This window comes from Mytilus galloprovincialis, chromosome 4 (assembly GCF_965363235.1).
Source record: "Mytilus galloprovincialis chromosome 4, xbMytGall1.hap1.1, whole genome shotgun sequence".
Classification (NCBI taxonomy): Eukaryota; Metazoa; Mollusca; class Bivalvia; order Mytilida; family Mytilidae; genus Mytilus; species Mytilus galloprovincialis.
The window spans coordinates 97706479-97723419 of record NC_134841.1 but is presented as its reverse complement, the minus strand read 5'-3'; the positions used below and the strand labels follow the sequence as shown (position 1 = coordinate 97723419).

At 32.2% G+C, this 16941-nt stretch overlaps 1 protein-coding gene across 1 annotated transcript; it reads right to left on the bottom strand.

Moving 5' to 3' along the window:
* Window positions 1-6015: 6015 nt before the first annotated feature.
* Window positions 6016-16101, bottom strand: LOC143070870 (uncharacterized). Its single transcript, XM_076244984.1, has 5 exons — window positions 14873-16101; window positions 12365-12410; window positions 11503-11574; window positions 11286-11360; window positions 6016-6585 (listed from the first exon to the last, which is right to left on the bottom strand). Exons 1-5 carry the CDS (start codon window positions 15962-15964, stop codon window positions 6545-6547), a joined length of 1326 nt encoding a protein of 441 aa, XP_076101099.1. The 5' UTR covers window positions 15965-16101; the 3' UTR covers window positions 6016-6544.
* Window positions 16102-16941: the final 840 nt, after the last annotated feature.

Below are 16941 nucleotides of genomic sequence, written 5' to 3'. Positions count from 1 at the left end.
ATATTAAGAATTAAACGTAAAGTGATATAACTCATTAACTATACATATTACAGACCTAGGGTCTTTTTATTTGGGGTCCCTGGTTTATGACCTTGAAATATAGGTCAAGGTCATCAGTGAATTTGACATTCTAGATTTTGACCTTTGCTCAAAATTCATATTTTTTTAAGCCATAGGAACTGACATTTTCAACTGAATTTTAATATTTTCATATCAAAATAGATCCTTATTGGTGTTTCGAATTATTCCTTAATACAGTGTATATACCATGTGGACCAATAAAATATATTCTGATATTTCATGATACATTTGTGTAATTTAATTTGCGTTGTAAGACATCGCTCAATGAATAGTTTAACATAGTATGATTTAAAACCGTAATATTAGACCGACACCAAATTAAACGATTACATTTTATTTTGGTTCATTAGGTATCACAGCAATGTAAGCATCACTTACAAAAAGGGCTGGCTCCATTTATCAGGGGAGTATATCTGTATATGCAATATTAATTGTTACCTATCTTAACATTCAAAGAATTTGGGCTAAAAGTTAGCAACAATTTAATATAGAATATATATGTTTATAAGACAAATACTTTCGTTTTCATTATTCCTTAACAGTAGAATCCTTGAGTAATAAAAAATTAGCAGAACCCTTTAAATATTACATTTTATCTCAATTGATTACTCTTAACGAATTGTTTGCTACAATAATCCCAAACTGTACAATTACCTTTTGTTAATAATAATGTGTGGAGCAGTGGAGGTTTAATTCAAATTAAATTCGGTCAATGGATTCTGAGGAGATGTTGAAACAAACAGTTTAAGGTACAAAACGTACAGAAAAAGAGATGGGATAATCCAACAAACATTAGTAAACAAATAGCACAGATATCTATAGAATCACTACCCCATTACTAACCCAAACATTAAGCGGAGTGTACTCATGTGTTCAAGACTCATTATCTATTTCATTAGTGGCACTAGTGTACTAATTCGCAGGTTAGCTTCATGTAAAACATGCTGATAAGTCACCATTGTGATTTCTTTAATGGGGAATAGAATAGAATAACAGGATATTGGGGAATGGCTGTGCTAATTTGTGACATGTTTGTTTTTCAACAAAAAAGTATCCATAGTACACATAATATTTGTTACATCGTCTATCTGTCATACGCTTTGTATTAAACTAATAACCCGCTGAAAATATGATAAAAATAAAATAACTTGTACTTGTTTACACTAACCATCAAATATAGATAGAATTATGTCAGTTCGCTTTATGGCGACAGAAGATTAATAATTATTTGTATATTTTTTTTTTACCATGGAATTGATTGTCAGTCGAAATTACCGAAACATGAATATCAGTCTAGCATTGTCAAGTCAAAATGAACACGAGTTGTCTGACTTTGTACATTGACGTAAACATAGCAGTAATTCGTTTCCATTGGTTGGGTAAAATGCAAATTACTTTTATATTTTCTTAAATATAGTACTATTACATCAGTGTTTCAGGTTATGTGGAGGGTTTAGCGACTACAAACATGTTTAAAACCGACACATCTATGTGCCTGCCAAATTCAAAAGCCTTTAATTCAATGGTTGACGTTTGTTTATTAATAATATTATATTTGTTTTATAACATTTGTTGTTTCGGTGATATGTGATATTGGATTTGCTCATTGTAGAAGTCCGTATGGGGACCTACAGTTTCTAAATTTCTACGTCATTTGGTCTCTTGGGGATAGTTGTCTCGCTGGCATTTATATACTAGTAAAATATTCTTATTTTTTTATTATTGCCGTCACATTTTATTAAAAGCATGTCCCAAGCTAGAGCCTGCAGTTCGGTGGTAGTCGTTGATTCGTTTTCTAAGAAGGACAGGCATATCCTCCTCCGCATGTGGCATCCGTCGTATTGTTAATGTAAGTGTTAACCAGTAAGAAGACTTATTTGGTAGGTCAAATCCGAGGAAAATAATGGGATCTGTGTTCTGTCGTCATCTGTGAATGAGATATTTCACAAAGGTCAACGGTATGTGTTGTTGTGTTTTGTTTCTCATTGTTAAAGGCCATACGGTGACCTATCATAATAATTTGCTTATATCTACGGCATTTGAACTTTGATTAAAAGTTGTCTCATTGGCAATCTAACTATATCTCCTTATTCTTATATTAGAAGTGAAATGCCTATATATCTATGTATCACTGATCGTTTGTTTTGTAATACATTTGGAGAATCGAATATCGTTTAATATTTTTCACCAGTAAAAGAAAGAATTGGGAATGAATTGTCAATACAAATGAATAATATTAAATCAAGGATTTTTCAAATTCAAAATGTATACGAGTAGATATTAGGAAGAGGTAGACAAGCATATTCCTGGATCCCGAAATCCCGAGCTTAAAAACGCCCGATCCCGACGTCCCGAAAAAGGTCCTGTCCCCTCTCAAATGATAGCTCCTTATAAAATTCTAACCAAATAGATAAATAAACCATGGACAGTTATATAATGCTTCTGTTGGTAGATCTTTGTACTAAATGGACAGAAATTAAAACTGAATTGACTCCATGAAACTTTTTTTTTTAAACCATAGCCATATATCTATTATGGGTGCACTCTTACATTTTTTACCAAACGTCTTTGTCTTGAATGACAAAGTTGCCGTCTATTTGTGACATGAAAGGTACGGTTTACCACAAAAACTGAAACGGTACGTATTAATGCAATTTAATAAATCTTAAAATGTATGTTACTGTAAAACAGGTTTTAAAATGAAGTTCTTCAAATAAAAAAATACTTTATTCCAATTACTCTTGCTGTGCATGTATTTCCAACACAACTATAAGATTTCAGATTTACTTTCACAAAATATCTGTTTCAATTATTTCTCAGAAGTTATCGCCTGGTCTTTATTTATAAAAGATTGATTGTTGTTTTTTTATTTTACCTACATTAATAACTATTTTACGCATATGCAGGATAAGAACAAATTTTCAAAAATTAATGCGTATTATTCATTATCTGAATAGTGGGGCAACCGAGATGAAAATGTGATATTTGAACTCTCCGTGGAAAAAGAAGATACGTTGGAAGGGACAGTAAAGGTAGCAGCTATTCAACCATTTAACTACAAAAGGGGATATTTTTTTTTTTAATTTAACAGTATAAGGTATTCTGAAATTCTGGATTCAGAATATTCTTTGTCATTTGCGTGACATCAAATTAGGGATCAGAATATTTGTTTAGGGAAAACAATATCCCTCCCCAACCTTTTTCGAACTTTAATGGTCGCTTATACAGGTCCAATTATGTCCAATCTAATAGAAATCAGTGTGCCGTTAAAGAGGTAGCATTCTGACCCAAAAAAGATGACTTTTGTATTGATACATTTGGCACTTTCAAAGTGACACCCATTTTGACATTGGTTTAAAAGAGGGGCGAAAGATACCAGAGGGATAGTCAAACTCATAAATCGGAAATAAACTAACACAATGGCTAAAAGTGAAAAAGACAAACAGACAAACAATAGTGCACATGACACAACATAGAAAACCTATCAACACGAACCCCACCAAAACCTTGGGGTGATCTCAGATGCTCCGGAAGGGTAAGCAGATCCTGCTCCACACCGTCGTGTTGCTAATGTTATAACAAATCCGGTAAATAGTCTAAATCGGTAGGTTACATTTATGAAACGGAAGGGGATTCTAGTTACGACGTAAGGAACATATCAGATATCATCTGTGAAACGGCTATTCCATAACCGTCAACCAATTTGTGATCGTCCGTAGAACTTACGAAGGGGTGATTTCAACTTCACCATTTGTAACTCTTGGTTTAATAGCTTCCTTGTGAGCAGCAACCCTTTTTCAAGAAAATCATGATAGTATAAAAAAAAAAGAAGATGTGGTATGATTGTCAATGAGACAACTATCCACAAAAGACCAAAATGACACAGACATTAACAACTATAGGTCACCGTACGGCCTTCAACAATGAGCAAAGCCCATACCGCATAGTGAGCTATAAAAGGCCCCGATAAGATAATGTAAAACAATTCAAACGAGAAAACTAACGGCCTTATTTATGAAAAAAAAAATGAACGAAAAACAAATATGTAACACATAAACAAACGACAACCACTGAATTACAGGCTCCTGAGGAAATACAAGCACGGGAATATCGTATCAATTGGTGCAGGTGCTGCTGGAATGTTGCTACTTAGAAAGGAAAAGTTCACAATTGGAAGGCTGAAATCATCTCTTTTGTCGTAAAGTTTTGTTTTCAACCGACCCTCATTGTCAATTTCTAGATGTAAGTCAAGATATGAGGCCAACTTAACTGTATTTGTTGTATCCTTTATCTTTAGTTCGATGGGATAGATGCGTTCAACATAGTCACCAAATTTTGAATTATTTAGTGAGAGAACATCATCTATATTGCGGAAAGTTAAGTTAAAGGATATTGCTAACTTCTTATCTTTCTTCCTAAGAAGTTCCTGGGTGAAGTCATCTTCATAATGATAAAGAAACAAGTCGGCAAGAAGAGGAGTACAATTCGTTCCCATTGAGTGCCGACAGTCTGCCGCACGAGAGTGAAAACAAATCAGGTGTCAATATTAATTTTCTATTCCCCAGTCGACCCTCGTATCGTGGAATGAATGGCTAACCAAGAACTGGTCATATCAGATAAACACTAGGCAGTGAAGGCTCAGTGAATTTTATGAAACTTTGTCAAATGATGTACTGAAAGAATGTTCGTGGACAGTAGTGTAAAAATAGAAAATTAAAACGATGGTATTATTTTATAATTCATACTAAAAATAAATGTAGATATTAAAGCGAATCAAACATTCTATAAATATATTAGATCAAACGACGCTAGAAATTCCTTTATATTTCTCTAAATGATGTAACTTGAATAGAAAACTAAGAAACACAAGATATTTTATTTTTCTACATACATATTCATAAAATAAATAACATGAAAGTTGTTCATGGCAAAAACATGAATAAAACTATATAATTGATGCGTGAAATGCATATATTCATTTATATATCACCCTATCAGAAAAACGTTCAAATTATTGCGAACCCTATCATAGTTTTCCATAGATTCACCTGCAAGTTACCTGTCCATTTAAACTTTTGTAAGTTCTATTGTTCCATTGAACAAATACAACAGGTATTGTTCTCTGTATAGTTTATTTGATGGAACCTTTAAATTTCTTCCAGGAGAAATCTATCACTCATTGATTAATTTGCCTGACCAAAAAAATATCTTCTTTGTTCACTGAAATACATGTATAAACTCACATAAACTGCATGTGATACAGTATTTATTCAATATCAATAATATATTTTCAATCTGTTCAATATAAGCACTGATTTAATTATAAAAAGTTTATTTCTGATTTTTTTTTAACTACTGCATGCATTTATGTTTTAAAGAATTTGCATGTTTTTTGTGGTTGTTCAGTTATAAAGAATACATTTATGAAGGCCTTTATTTAAACATTATCAGCCAAGTTTTTACTTATGAACAGACTAAAAAAAAGCAAATTTTAATAGATAAAATGTTGAAATTTGATCAGAAATCAACTTTTAATTTTTAAATCAGTGTTTATATCAAATGTGTTATTGATTGAATAAATACAACATCACATGCAGTTTCATAATTACTTATTTGTACATGTATTTCCATCATTGACAGTTCAATTGTCTGTTCAGGTAAATTAATCAGTGAGTGATAGATTTCTCTTGCAAGAAATTCAAAGGTCCCATTGAATAAACAAAACCGGACGAAATGCATGCACACATAAAGGCACCAGGTTAACCAAACGAATAACATTGGCTCAACCTGTAAATCTTACAACCTGCTAATTTGTCCATTTATACTCGCAAGAATATTTTAAATTATTATTTTCTATTCTTGACGTATATGATAATTGTACAGGTCAAAGTACCGCCTTTAACAGGGCGCGTTGGCCCACACCGAACAACAGGATCCAAAAAATGGTAAGTGGAAAACCAATTCAAACAGAAAACAAATTGTCTAATCTATATAAAAAAAAACAATAAAATGAAAGCATGTAATCAGATCTTTCATTGTCTATGTTTGATCGAGTATGGAATCATTTTCTTAGGCAGCGTAACCCAAAAAAAGAATTTTCAGTTTTGAATGCCAACTTTTAAAGTTAAAAATTATTAAACTGAAAATAATTCAAATAGAAAGACCGTTTTCATACACAAGATAAACAACCTTTAAATAACTGTATTCAAAATTTTTACAAAATGTTATATTGTCACCTTTCTACGACTATAAAAATAGCAACTATAGTTATCTATCTTTGTTTTATAACTATGTAAATGAATGTTTAAAGATTATTTAAATAATCACAAAATGTTATTGCACCGTAATCCAGTTCATGGTTAATATAGTATTAAATATCACGAACGACAATAAAGTAAAAAAGGTATTTATTTCTTTAATTTCATATCATATCCTCTATGAACTGTTAATGAATGTCTTTATCCTATACGTCACTTCCTGTTGACACGTCATGTGGTCTTACACCTGAAATGATATTTGAAAAATTTAATGCTTAAAGAAAAAATATTGAAAACAGAATTTGCTTCTAAGATTCTATTAAACGCTGTCCTAGTTTATTGGAGGGTTGAGCGCTCACCAACATGTGTAACACCGCCACTTATTTCACTTTTGTCTATTTCGTGGCCGTAGGTTTATATTGGAAGACGAAGCCGGAGTGCCCGGAGATAATCACCAATACTCGGTAGGAAAATTGACAGTCCTAGTCAATCTAAATTTGATTCGAATGCACATGACACGTGCAACTCATATTAAAACTGTAGTCCATAAAATGCTTGAACATATGTTGTGTTGGGTTTTATTCTAAACATTCATGGTATCAGACAAGAAAAGGAACGCTGGATTTATAACTTGGTTTCTATTGAGTCACAACAGTTCATGTTTACGGGACCAGTAATCAGATTATTAAATATCAATCTCGCTATGACTTCTCTGCTGAAAACAGATATGTTTCAAATACAGTATATAGAACAATCCCGGATACTTTATATCAGTTATGTTTAATATAGCGTTAAGAAGTAGCAACACAGGGACCTTGTCAGTAATGGTCTTCTGCCATTTCTTACTGCTTAATGGAGTTTACTTTTTTGGGACATTTTTTTTTATTTGGTTTAAATGTCAAATCTATGATAGTGTTTGTTTATATTTTCACATGTTTAAATCACTGCAGACCATTTAGAGCTTGTTATATATCATATAGACACCTATATATAATTAGGTCTTTCCACCTTTCCATGGAAAGACCTTATGATTTTGTTCTGATTATTATTTTTTTTTCTTCCCCTAATTTTTTTCTTGCGTAGTATTTATTTCTCAAAAGATGTCGCTTAGATATTTGGAATATGATATCGTATAGTTTATACTCTTTACAATTGACAAAGGCGTAACCAAATACTTTATGTTGTAAGAGTTATCTCCCAAAACCCTGTTTTTTTCTTGTGGCCACTACTCCTTCGCAACCATAAAAGATTACGACAAATTTATTTTACCAAATTGCTAGAGACCTAAGGTCTTTTGATTTGAGATCCTTTGTCTGAAAAAAAGAAAATTAGGTCATGGTCAAAGGTCAAGGTCATATTTTAGATTTTTATTTGTCTTTGATTTCCCTATAACTTTGGAATGGTTATAGATACAGAAAATTTACATAGTGAAAAATGCTTGGTACTTCAAGGGGCAACTTTGTTACATTATGACTGTATTGGTTTTACCGTTGTGTAAGGGATATAATCCCCATTGATAGTTTATATAAAGTCATTATTAGGCAAAACTCTTAAACAAAAGGTCCTTGACCCATAGGGTCTTTTGCAATGACATTGTGGAGCAATGACCTTGCCGAAGGTCAAAAGGTCAAAGGTCAAGGTCATGTACAGAGAGGCAAATTATGTGATTTTGGCACTATGTAAAGAGTTTAATGTGTGTTTGAAAGCCAACCAACCAACCAACCAATCAATCAATCAATCAATCAATAATCAGTCCATTCATGTTTCCGTCTCATGTGTTTAATTTGGGGTCCAAGATCTCACGTGTTTCTTTTTCGCTTGTTTCAAGAGACCCTATCCAACGTTTTTAACCAACCAACCAACCACCAACCAACCAATCAATCAATCAGTCAATTAGTGCATGCATGTTTCAGTCTCATGTGTTTAATATGGGGTCCAAGATGTTCCTTGTTTCTTTTTCGCTTGTTTCAAATGACCCTATCCAACGTTTTTAAGCAACCAACCAACCAATCAATCAATCAATCAATCAATCAAACTATCAATCAATCAATCAATCCGTCAGTCCATTCATGTTTCCGTCTCATGTGTTTAATAGAATGAAATTCAAAACAGTGTAGCTGTGGCCATTGATTGACACATTAAAATCATCCATTGACTGGGACAATTTACGTGAACGTTTGTCTGTAACGACCACTGTTCACGACGTACCTACGATAGACATTTAAACTGTGGGGTCACCAAAGGTTTCTTAACGCCTTTAATTATAAAATAATTCGAAAAATTAATCAGGAATAATCTTTGTGTTTTGATTTATATAATTGATATAAATCAAAATATCGTGTTATTTCTGATTAATTTTTCGAATTACTTTATTCAGGTGTTGAGAACCTTTGGTGACCCCATAGTTTAAGTGTCTTTAAAAAGTACATAGTGAGCATTGGTCGTTACATACAAACGTTCACCTTAATTGTCCCAGTCAATGGATGATTTTAATGTGTCAATCAATGGCCACAGCTACACTGTTTTGAATTTCATTCTATGGGGTCCAAAATCTAATTTGTTTCTTTTTCGCTTGTTTCAAGAGACCCTATCCAACGTGTTTAACCAACCAACCAACCAATCAATCAATCAATCAATCAATCAATCAATGCATGTTTTCGTCTCGTGTGTTTAATACGGGGTACAAGATCACATATGTTTCTTTTTGGCCTGTTTCAAGAGACCCTCGCCCACGTGTTTAATTGATCAACCAACCAACCAACCAATCAAAATACTAAGTTTTCGTTATTATAAACCCGCGTCACGTGATGTCTCCTCAATCTGGCACGAGAGTCGCGCGCTGGACCTGAAATAAAATAAAATCTTTCCAAACTAAACATGAATTTTCTCCGGTAACACAATAGTATAGAACCCCTACACAAACAAACAAACAAACAAACAAACAACTAAACACACACACACACACATATCAATCAATCATGTTTCAAAAGAGAGGACCGTTTACAATTGCTTTTTTTAAAGCAATTGATTTATATTTTTAATTTGTTTGTGTTTTTGCGTCTTTGGGGTAAACATCACACATCTCATTTAATACTTATAACTAAATCGTAGTCTTTATCACTTTTTTATGAGGTAACGTGTCACTGCTATCTTTTATTCTCAGTTATTTTATTGAGACATTTGGAATTAGAAAAAAAAATAGTGAATCCGTCAATCAAACTATGAACTTTTGAATCTTTTGGCATGGACAAGTAGCAAACATATACTAGTCAACAAACAAAACGATAAACGACTACGGAATCAAATTTATCAAAAAGTATTAAACATAAAACAAAATGATATACACTATTTTAAAAAGCTTTCATTTGCAATGTATGCACATATGATAATGAAAATCAAAACTTGTTGGAAAGTAGCTAAATTCCGTGTAAACGATCATTGGGTACAAATTATTTTTGCGGTAAGTTGGATAATTTTCAAAGCACTAAATGAATTTTCAAATTTGTTTAAAAATATTCAATATGTTAATCAAGTTATGTTCATGTTGTAAATAATGGGTTGAAAAAGTGTTTTTTTAAATCTCAAAAAATGCAAACAAAATAAAATTGTTTTCATCTCAAATCAATGTTTCGATATGAAAACAACACACTGCAAATTTGGAACCTTTCGGATTAGTTTTAAGATTGCTACCGTTTATTGAATGTTACTTTACGCCTACTGCCTATGGTATATCAATTGATAATGTATACAAATCATAGGGCCGAACTTTGCTATACAAATAAACGAATAAACTGTATGATTTTGAAAAAAAAATTGATGGCAAACATTGGCTTTACCTTTAAATGAGAGGTTGGCATCATTAGTTGGAACTTCTGTTTTTAAGTGTCGTTTTATGTAAAATTTGTCAAAAAATTTAAATTTCGCCAAATGTATAACAAATGTGTAACATCTTGTCACATATCCCATGAGTCATTATATACTGGTGACAAGATCTAAGAATGAATCTGTCTTAAAAGATTTGCAGTTTTGACTGAAGAGCAAGCCATGATGAAATATATAAGATATCGTAAGAAAATAATACTGATATCAGACAGACTAAGGTCTTTCCTGAAGAATGATAGATCTATGATACTGTACGTTCTGATTTTCCAGTTATTTAAGTGGCCAAAACAGTGACTTTATTATTACTTCTCCTTTTAAACAAAACTATTTGAAACCACTGAATTCAATTCAAAAAAAAGGTATAGGTTTTATTTAGTTTTTTTTTCTCCTGCTTACTGTTAAACACAGGAAATGTTATTTCTTATTCAGAGCAGGTATTTTCGACTCATTCTATATCGCTTATATGAATTGTTGTGTAATTAAAATAAAATATATTGCACCTACAATTAAGAATAGTTTGCATCGGTGTCTTCAACCTACGCCAACATTTGATAAATATATATTCAACCTATGCCTACAAACAAAATACAGTAGGTATTGTTATAACAATTACTAATTAATAACAGGTTAAATACAGTCAGTATTTTTCAGCATTAAATTCTACTCTTTGAAAATTATAAAAAAAAAAAGAATAAAATATGTGTCTGAATAACTCATTAATGCGTTATATAGACCATAAACAAGCAACTCGTATGAATTACTGCTTAAATATTTTAACACTGATGTTTGAAAACATCTGCATTTTTTACAATTTTTACAATTTTAAAGAAAAGCTATGTGTTGACAGATCTAATGACTCCGCCCCTATTCGAAATAATGATGTTTAATCTGTTATAACGCAGGACCTTGTTCATATTTAGTTTCCAGTCTAGAATTTTAATATCGTTTGTTTAAACCTTGATCGCTTTGTAATTCTGCTGATATATTTTTTGTAACAATAATAAAGTGAGATATTTTATTTTGATTCACACAATAAATTTTGTTCAAAAACAATATTGCACAAACCTTGATGCGATTTTCGTTTCTTTTCTTTCTGTTTTCTTAGCTGCTTTGCTTTTATTAAAAACTCTTTTATTTTATCTGGAAAAGACATAATGAAATATATCGCAAATATTTACAGAAGAAATTTTCAGGAAAGCATATTTCTGGATGGATGCAATGAATATTTCAGAATACTCAGAAAATTTGTTTGTTACTAGTATGTACTTTGATGATAACTTACCGACTGAAAATGATTCAAGATCACTGTCGTCAAACAGGTCGTCGTCACTAGAACCGTCTTCGTCTTTGTCATCTATAATGGAAATATACAGATATATATCAACATGTTCATACAAACTTCATCACAATGATATTTTGCATGTGTTGTATTTGAAAGAACAAAACAAATAATTTTCTAAGGTTCCTAATCGTCAGTAGTTCCTGGTAGATTTACATAGAATTTAAAATCCCCGAATTATACTTTTTACTCAACTTACATAAACAAAACGAAGAGTGTGAGATGTTGAGCACTATTTGCCTACCCTTACGGAGCACATGAGATCACCCCGGTTGTCGGTGAGGTTCGTGTTGCTTAGTCTTGGTTTTCTTTGTTGTGTATTCCATACGGTTGTTTGTGTTTTGGTCGTTTTTCATTTTTGCCATGGCTTTGTCAGTTTGTAATAGACTAATGAGTTTGAACATTTCTGCATCTTCAACTTCTCTTTCACAACGGTAAATATTACTAGTTTTCCAAATTTCAAAGAATAGAAAATAAACAGCTTTTTCTTACATATATAAATGAATGTCACGTTATTGATCATTTTCACGGTATAACTTTCGAAATCAGATCATTGTGTACAGGTCAAGTTTAAATAAAATGTTTACACATATTATTTAAATGATATGTTTACACCATATGATGGACATTCATTATTTTCTCAGTCAAGCTCATATAGATTTGATATTGTTGGTTTTGGGTTTGTTTTTTTATAACAAAAATGTTATACATGTAGCTATACACTTTTACAGTACCAGTTGTGAGAGAGATACATTGTAATACTATCGTATACAGCATTAAAGCTTTAAGAAATAAAGCAACTTACTGTCTTGGAGTTCTTTAATTTTATCAGTTTGATCCACGTCCATTGACTAAAAAAGTAAATATTTTCAATATCACATAATGGAATGAAATCTTAATATCTTAAGAAATCCTGGTACGGTGCATACTGCACGACATATATATCAGTCTAAAGATTTGCACAACAGTACTGATATAAGATGTTATAATACGAAAATGTTGTTATTAAATCGTTGTTATATATATATATACAAGGAACTGAACGACATAGATATATATATACAAGGCTGTGGTCATAATCTTTATATATTTTTCATTTAAAACTCTTTTTAACAATAACCCACTAGTTACTGCTTTTTCGGTCTTATAATTAAGTACATGGTAACGAATATTCTATTTTATTACAGCATATACCGTGTATGTATATAGCATTATATATGTGATCTAGACGAATAGAATATTCAAACTTATTTTATTCATTTTCATTGGTATTTTTATTATTGCTTAAGCATTAAAATCTTAAATGTTGTGTCAAAACTTTCTTTTGATTTTAAAACCATATTTGTTCGTTTTCCTTTGGAATAATTATTGAAAGAAGGAACCTGTTCTGCAGTGGTTGTCGTTTGTTTGTGTGGTTCATTATGAAGTGTTTCTCGTTTCTCGTTTTTTTTTATTATAGATTAAACCGTTGGTTTTCCCGTTTGAATGGTTTTGCACCAGTAGTTTTGAAGGCCCTTTATAGCTTGCTGTTCGGTGTGAGCCAAGGCTCCGTGTTGAAGACTGAATTTTGACCTATAATGGTTTTCTTTTATAAATTGTTAGTTGGATGGAGAGCTGTCTCATTGGAACTCACACCAGTTCTTCCTATATCTATTATGATAAAATATGGCTACACAAATAACCCGTTTCCGTACAGATGTAAGTTAACAGGACAGAGTAATTAAGCTGGTCAAGAATCCTGTTTTCTAAATATCATATTTGGAGTAATGATAGATTGCAAGTAGTAGATTAACAATATAACGGCTATAAAGGGCAAGTATAGCTAGAGAAACAATATATTCATTATAAAACGTTTGTTTTATTTGAAACCAATTAACAAATGCTATATGTGACCGCTGAGTTCGGTGTTTTGGGAAATACTCCATTACACAGACATGTTATCGTTTTTGTTTCCTTCCGTAATATACAACTGTTATTTCGTAAATTAATTTACTGCGGGATACATACATTAATTTTCTGTGGCATATAGAACAACCAACGTTTAGAATATTCATTAACATTATATTTATATGCAACTGAAATGTCATACCATTTAATTATTTTTTCACAACGAGCCATCGTGAAATGTCACGTGTCACAATTTTAACTATCACATTCGGAAAATTAGACTTGTACAATGAATACCTCTCTCCGGAGGACATAATTATTAGGCTTTCAAAAATCATTTTACATTGAAAACAAAATTATTCCCTTAGATAAAACTCTGAACGATCCCAATCACAATTGGATGTGGCCGACGCATGGTTTGTCAGAAATTTGATTAGTTTTGAGATACTATATTCTCATATGGCAATGTAATTAGAAATTAAACCAGAAATATCAAAGTTTAATGACGTTATATTAGATATAGTTATATCTTTTGTGGCTATTTTCACTAGTTTTGTAATTATTAAAGAAAAAAAGAGTATTAGTCCACACTTAAGGTGATATTTAATTGTGTTTGTAATGAGAATTAGCTATATCACTGTATTATATGACAAAAACCTTGTATTTCTTATTAACAGCTAACAGCACTTTCTAGAATTAGAAGTCATCTTAAATTAATACTGATTTTGTTTGAGAGCAATTTGAATTTGTTTTTAATAGTATATTAAAATAAACTTCGACATATCTGCAGTGATATAATGTTCATAGACCCAAACTAGAATATGAGTGAGTAAAAAGCCTAGAATGGTATTGGTATCACCTATTCCAATAAAAACAAGTGTTTGAACAAATTTCCAAAACAAAAAAACGCCTGTAATGCAAAACATTAACCTGCCTTATTTCTATTATTTAATAATTGACGTCAATATTCTTTACTACTATTTAGTAAAAAAAAAATTAGGATGTCTATCAATTAGTGTAGTTAAAACATCTGAGGTGATTCAGAATAGTGCGTATACAAAGATGTTATGCAACGCAGATATGTATTCATGTATGTCTATGGTACAACATTACTCAGACACGCTCAAGACCAAACGTTTGGAAAGCAAACATAAATAATTTAGACAGCACAAAAAACAAAGAGCCTCAGCATAATAGCAGAAAACACCGTATAGGCAACTTGAAACCTTTATATAACACAACATTTAAAACCTAATTTCTTTCCTTGTAATTGACTAAGAATTTTCTATGAAAACTTAGTTGACGTTGGTTTTTTTTTCTTTTTTAAACGAAGTAATCTGTATTGATGATAAAATAATATATATTGAATCGGAAATAAAGATGGATTCATATATGAACTTTCTTGTGAACTAAACAATGGACTCACCTTAGCTTCGCGGATACTGTTCTCATGGCTACAAACACCAAATATGCTGGTATTTGTTGTCTCTATTTTATGGTTTTGACTTTCCTTTTGATCTTGACATGGTGTGTTCTCTTCTGTTTCGATATCAATGCTGTCATCATTACACGATGAAAATTGATCAGCAATTTCTTCTTCGGACGGCGAATGAGTTGTACTTATATTCTCGTTTTTCTTCTCTTTCTTTTCTTGGCTTGATGTTATTTCTGAGAGTTTACTCATTTCATCCATGAATGATTCGGTGGTATCAATTAATGGTAAAGGAAACTGTGGATGTCCGTAACTGGACATGTTGAATTCCGGACTGAATGGAACATTGCATGATGAAGGAACGCCATGACGTTGCATGTACAAGGATTTCCACCAAGGGGTGTAATTGAGACTCATTGATCGTAGCATGTCACCGTATGACGACACTGATGAATGACTTGCTTGAACAGGAAATGCAGAATGCATGTTGTCCGCCATATTTAACCGATACAAATCTGAACTTTGCATTCCTTGGTAAGTTCTCATCATTGAAGGAACAACCGGAGATTTATATTCTGTTGATTCTCTTGACCTGTTGGGTGAAAGTGTAAAGTTTGGTTTCCCACCAGATGTTCTTTTACGACAACCGCCATTAAACATTGCTTTCACATCCTCCCATGCAAACAACAACGTTTCCGCTGGAGTTGATTCTACCAAATGTAGGTGGCGACGCCAAGAATTAAAATTGGCTGCATCAGGATGCCTGTAAGCGCTGCTTGATGTTTTATGATAGTGGAAAATAAATTTATTTGGAGAAAAGAATGAATTACATGTAGTACATTTAATGCATTTTGCACGTGAACTGTTGTATCGAGATGGCATAAACAGTCCCTGACAACCCCATCCACAGGAATGTTCTACTTGAAAGGAAAAGTTCTCAGGAAGCTTAGGCGGCGGGATATCTTCTAGAAAAGATTTCACAAGACGCTCTGCTTCTCTTTTTGTGATAAGTCCACATCTTCTTGATGATACGGGCATAGCGCCACTACGGCGTAGTACTTCCAGTTGTATTGGCGAACACTGCATGCATGTTATCCCAAGCGCAACTCTCCTATTGTGGATTTCATTGTAGCTGAAATCTCGTAGTAGTGTGTTAGATATCTGTGCCAGGCAAAGTCGTTCCTTATCTTCTACATAAAGGCAAACAATAGGCACGCCGAACAGACTTATCGTACCTATTTGCGCATCTGTCGATCCCGAAACAATATCTTTGCTACTCTGCAAGTCGTCAGTTAGTTTTGACTCATCGGAAATGTTGGAATCAAAGCTCCTCGGGAAAACTGCTGGTGTTATGATAGACTGTTGACGTTTTTCCTTCGTACCTAGGTAAACGTACAGGCTATAAATTAAACTAATTTCAAATTACAAAGAAATAACAACAAAGAACATATCAAAAGTATAGATTAGATTCTAATGGGGGAAAACAACTGTACCACTTACATTAGTATAAATTAAATATTAATTTGTAACGCTTTACTAAGGATTGAATGCTTGATGAGTGACTTAACGTCCATTGACAAATATCCACTTGTTAATTTATGAAAATGTTTCCTACATGCATGCCTCTGTTATCTTCGATGGAATGTAAAGTGAAACCAATAAATAATTAATGAACAACTTTATTTGTCAATTGGTACTTATTGTAAGGTTAATGAACATTATTCGTTTACTAACGCGAGATATATGTCGTCATTTTGTTGGGACTTAATAGATGTATATCGAACTGTGGCGTTAAATATTTCACTGATGTTATTTTTTGTCAGCAAAAATGCTGGTTGCAGCACGTTTCGTATCTTAAATTCTTTCAGGACAATCTTTGACATTATGCTTAAATAACCAATCGGAAAAATTGGTGCTACATGTAAATAGTTTTTATTTTCATAAGATTTGAATAACGTTAAACAACGAAAGAAGTAATTTCGGTTCGTTTATACGGAACTTCATTTTCCTTTTAAACGTGGTCATGTGTCAACATTTGTTTTATTGAACAAACTCCTCTTTTC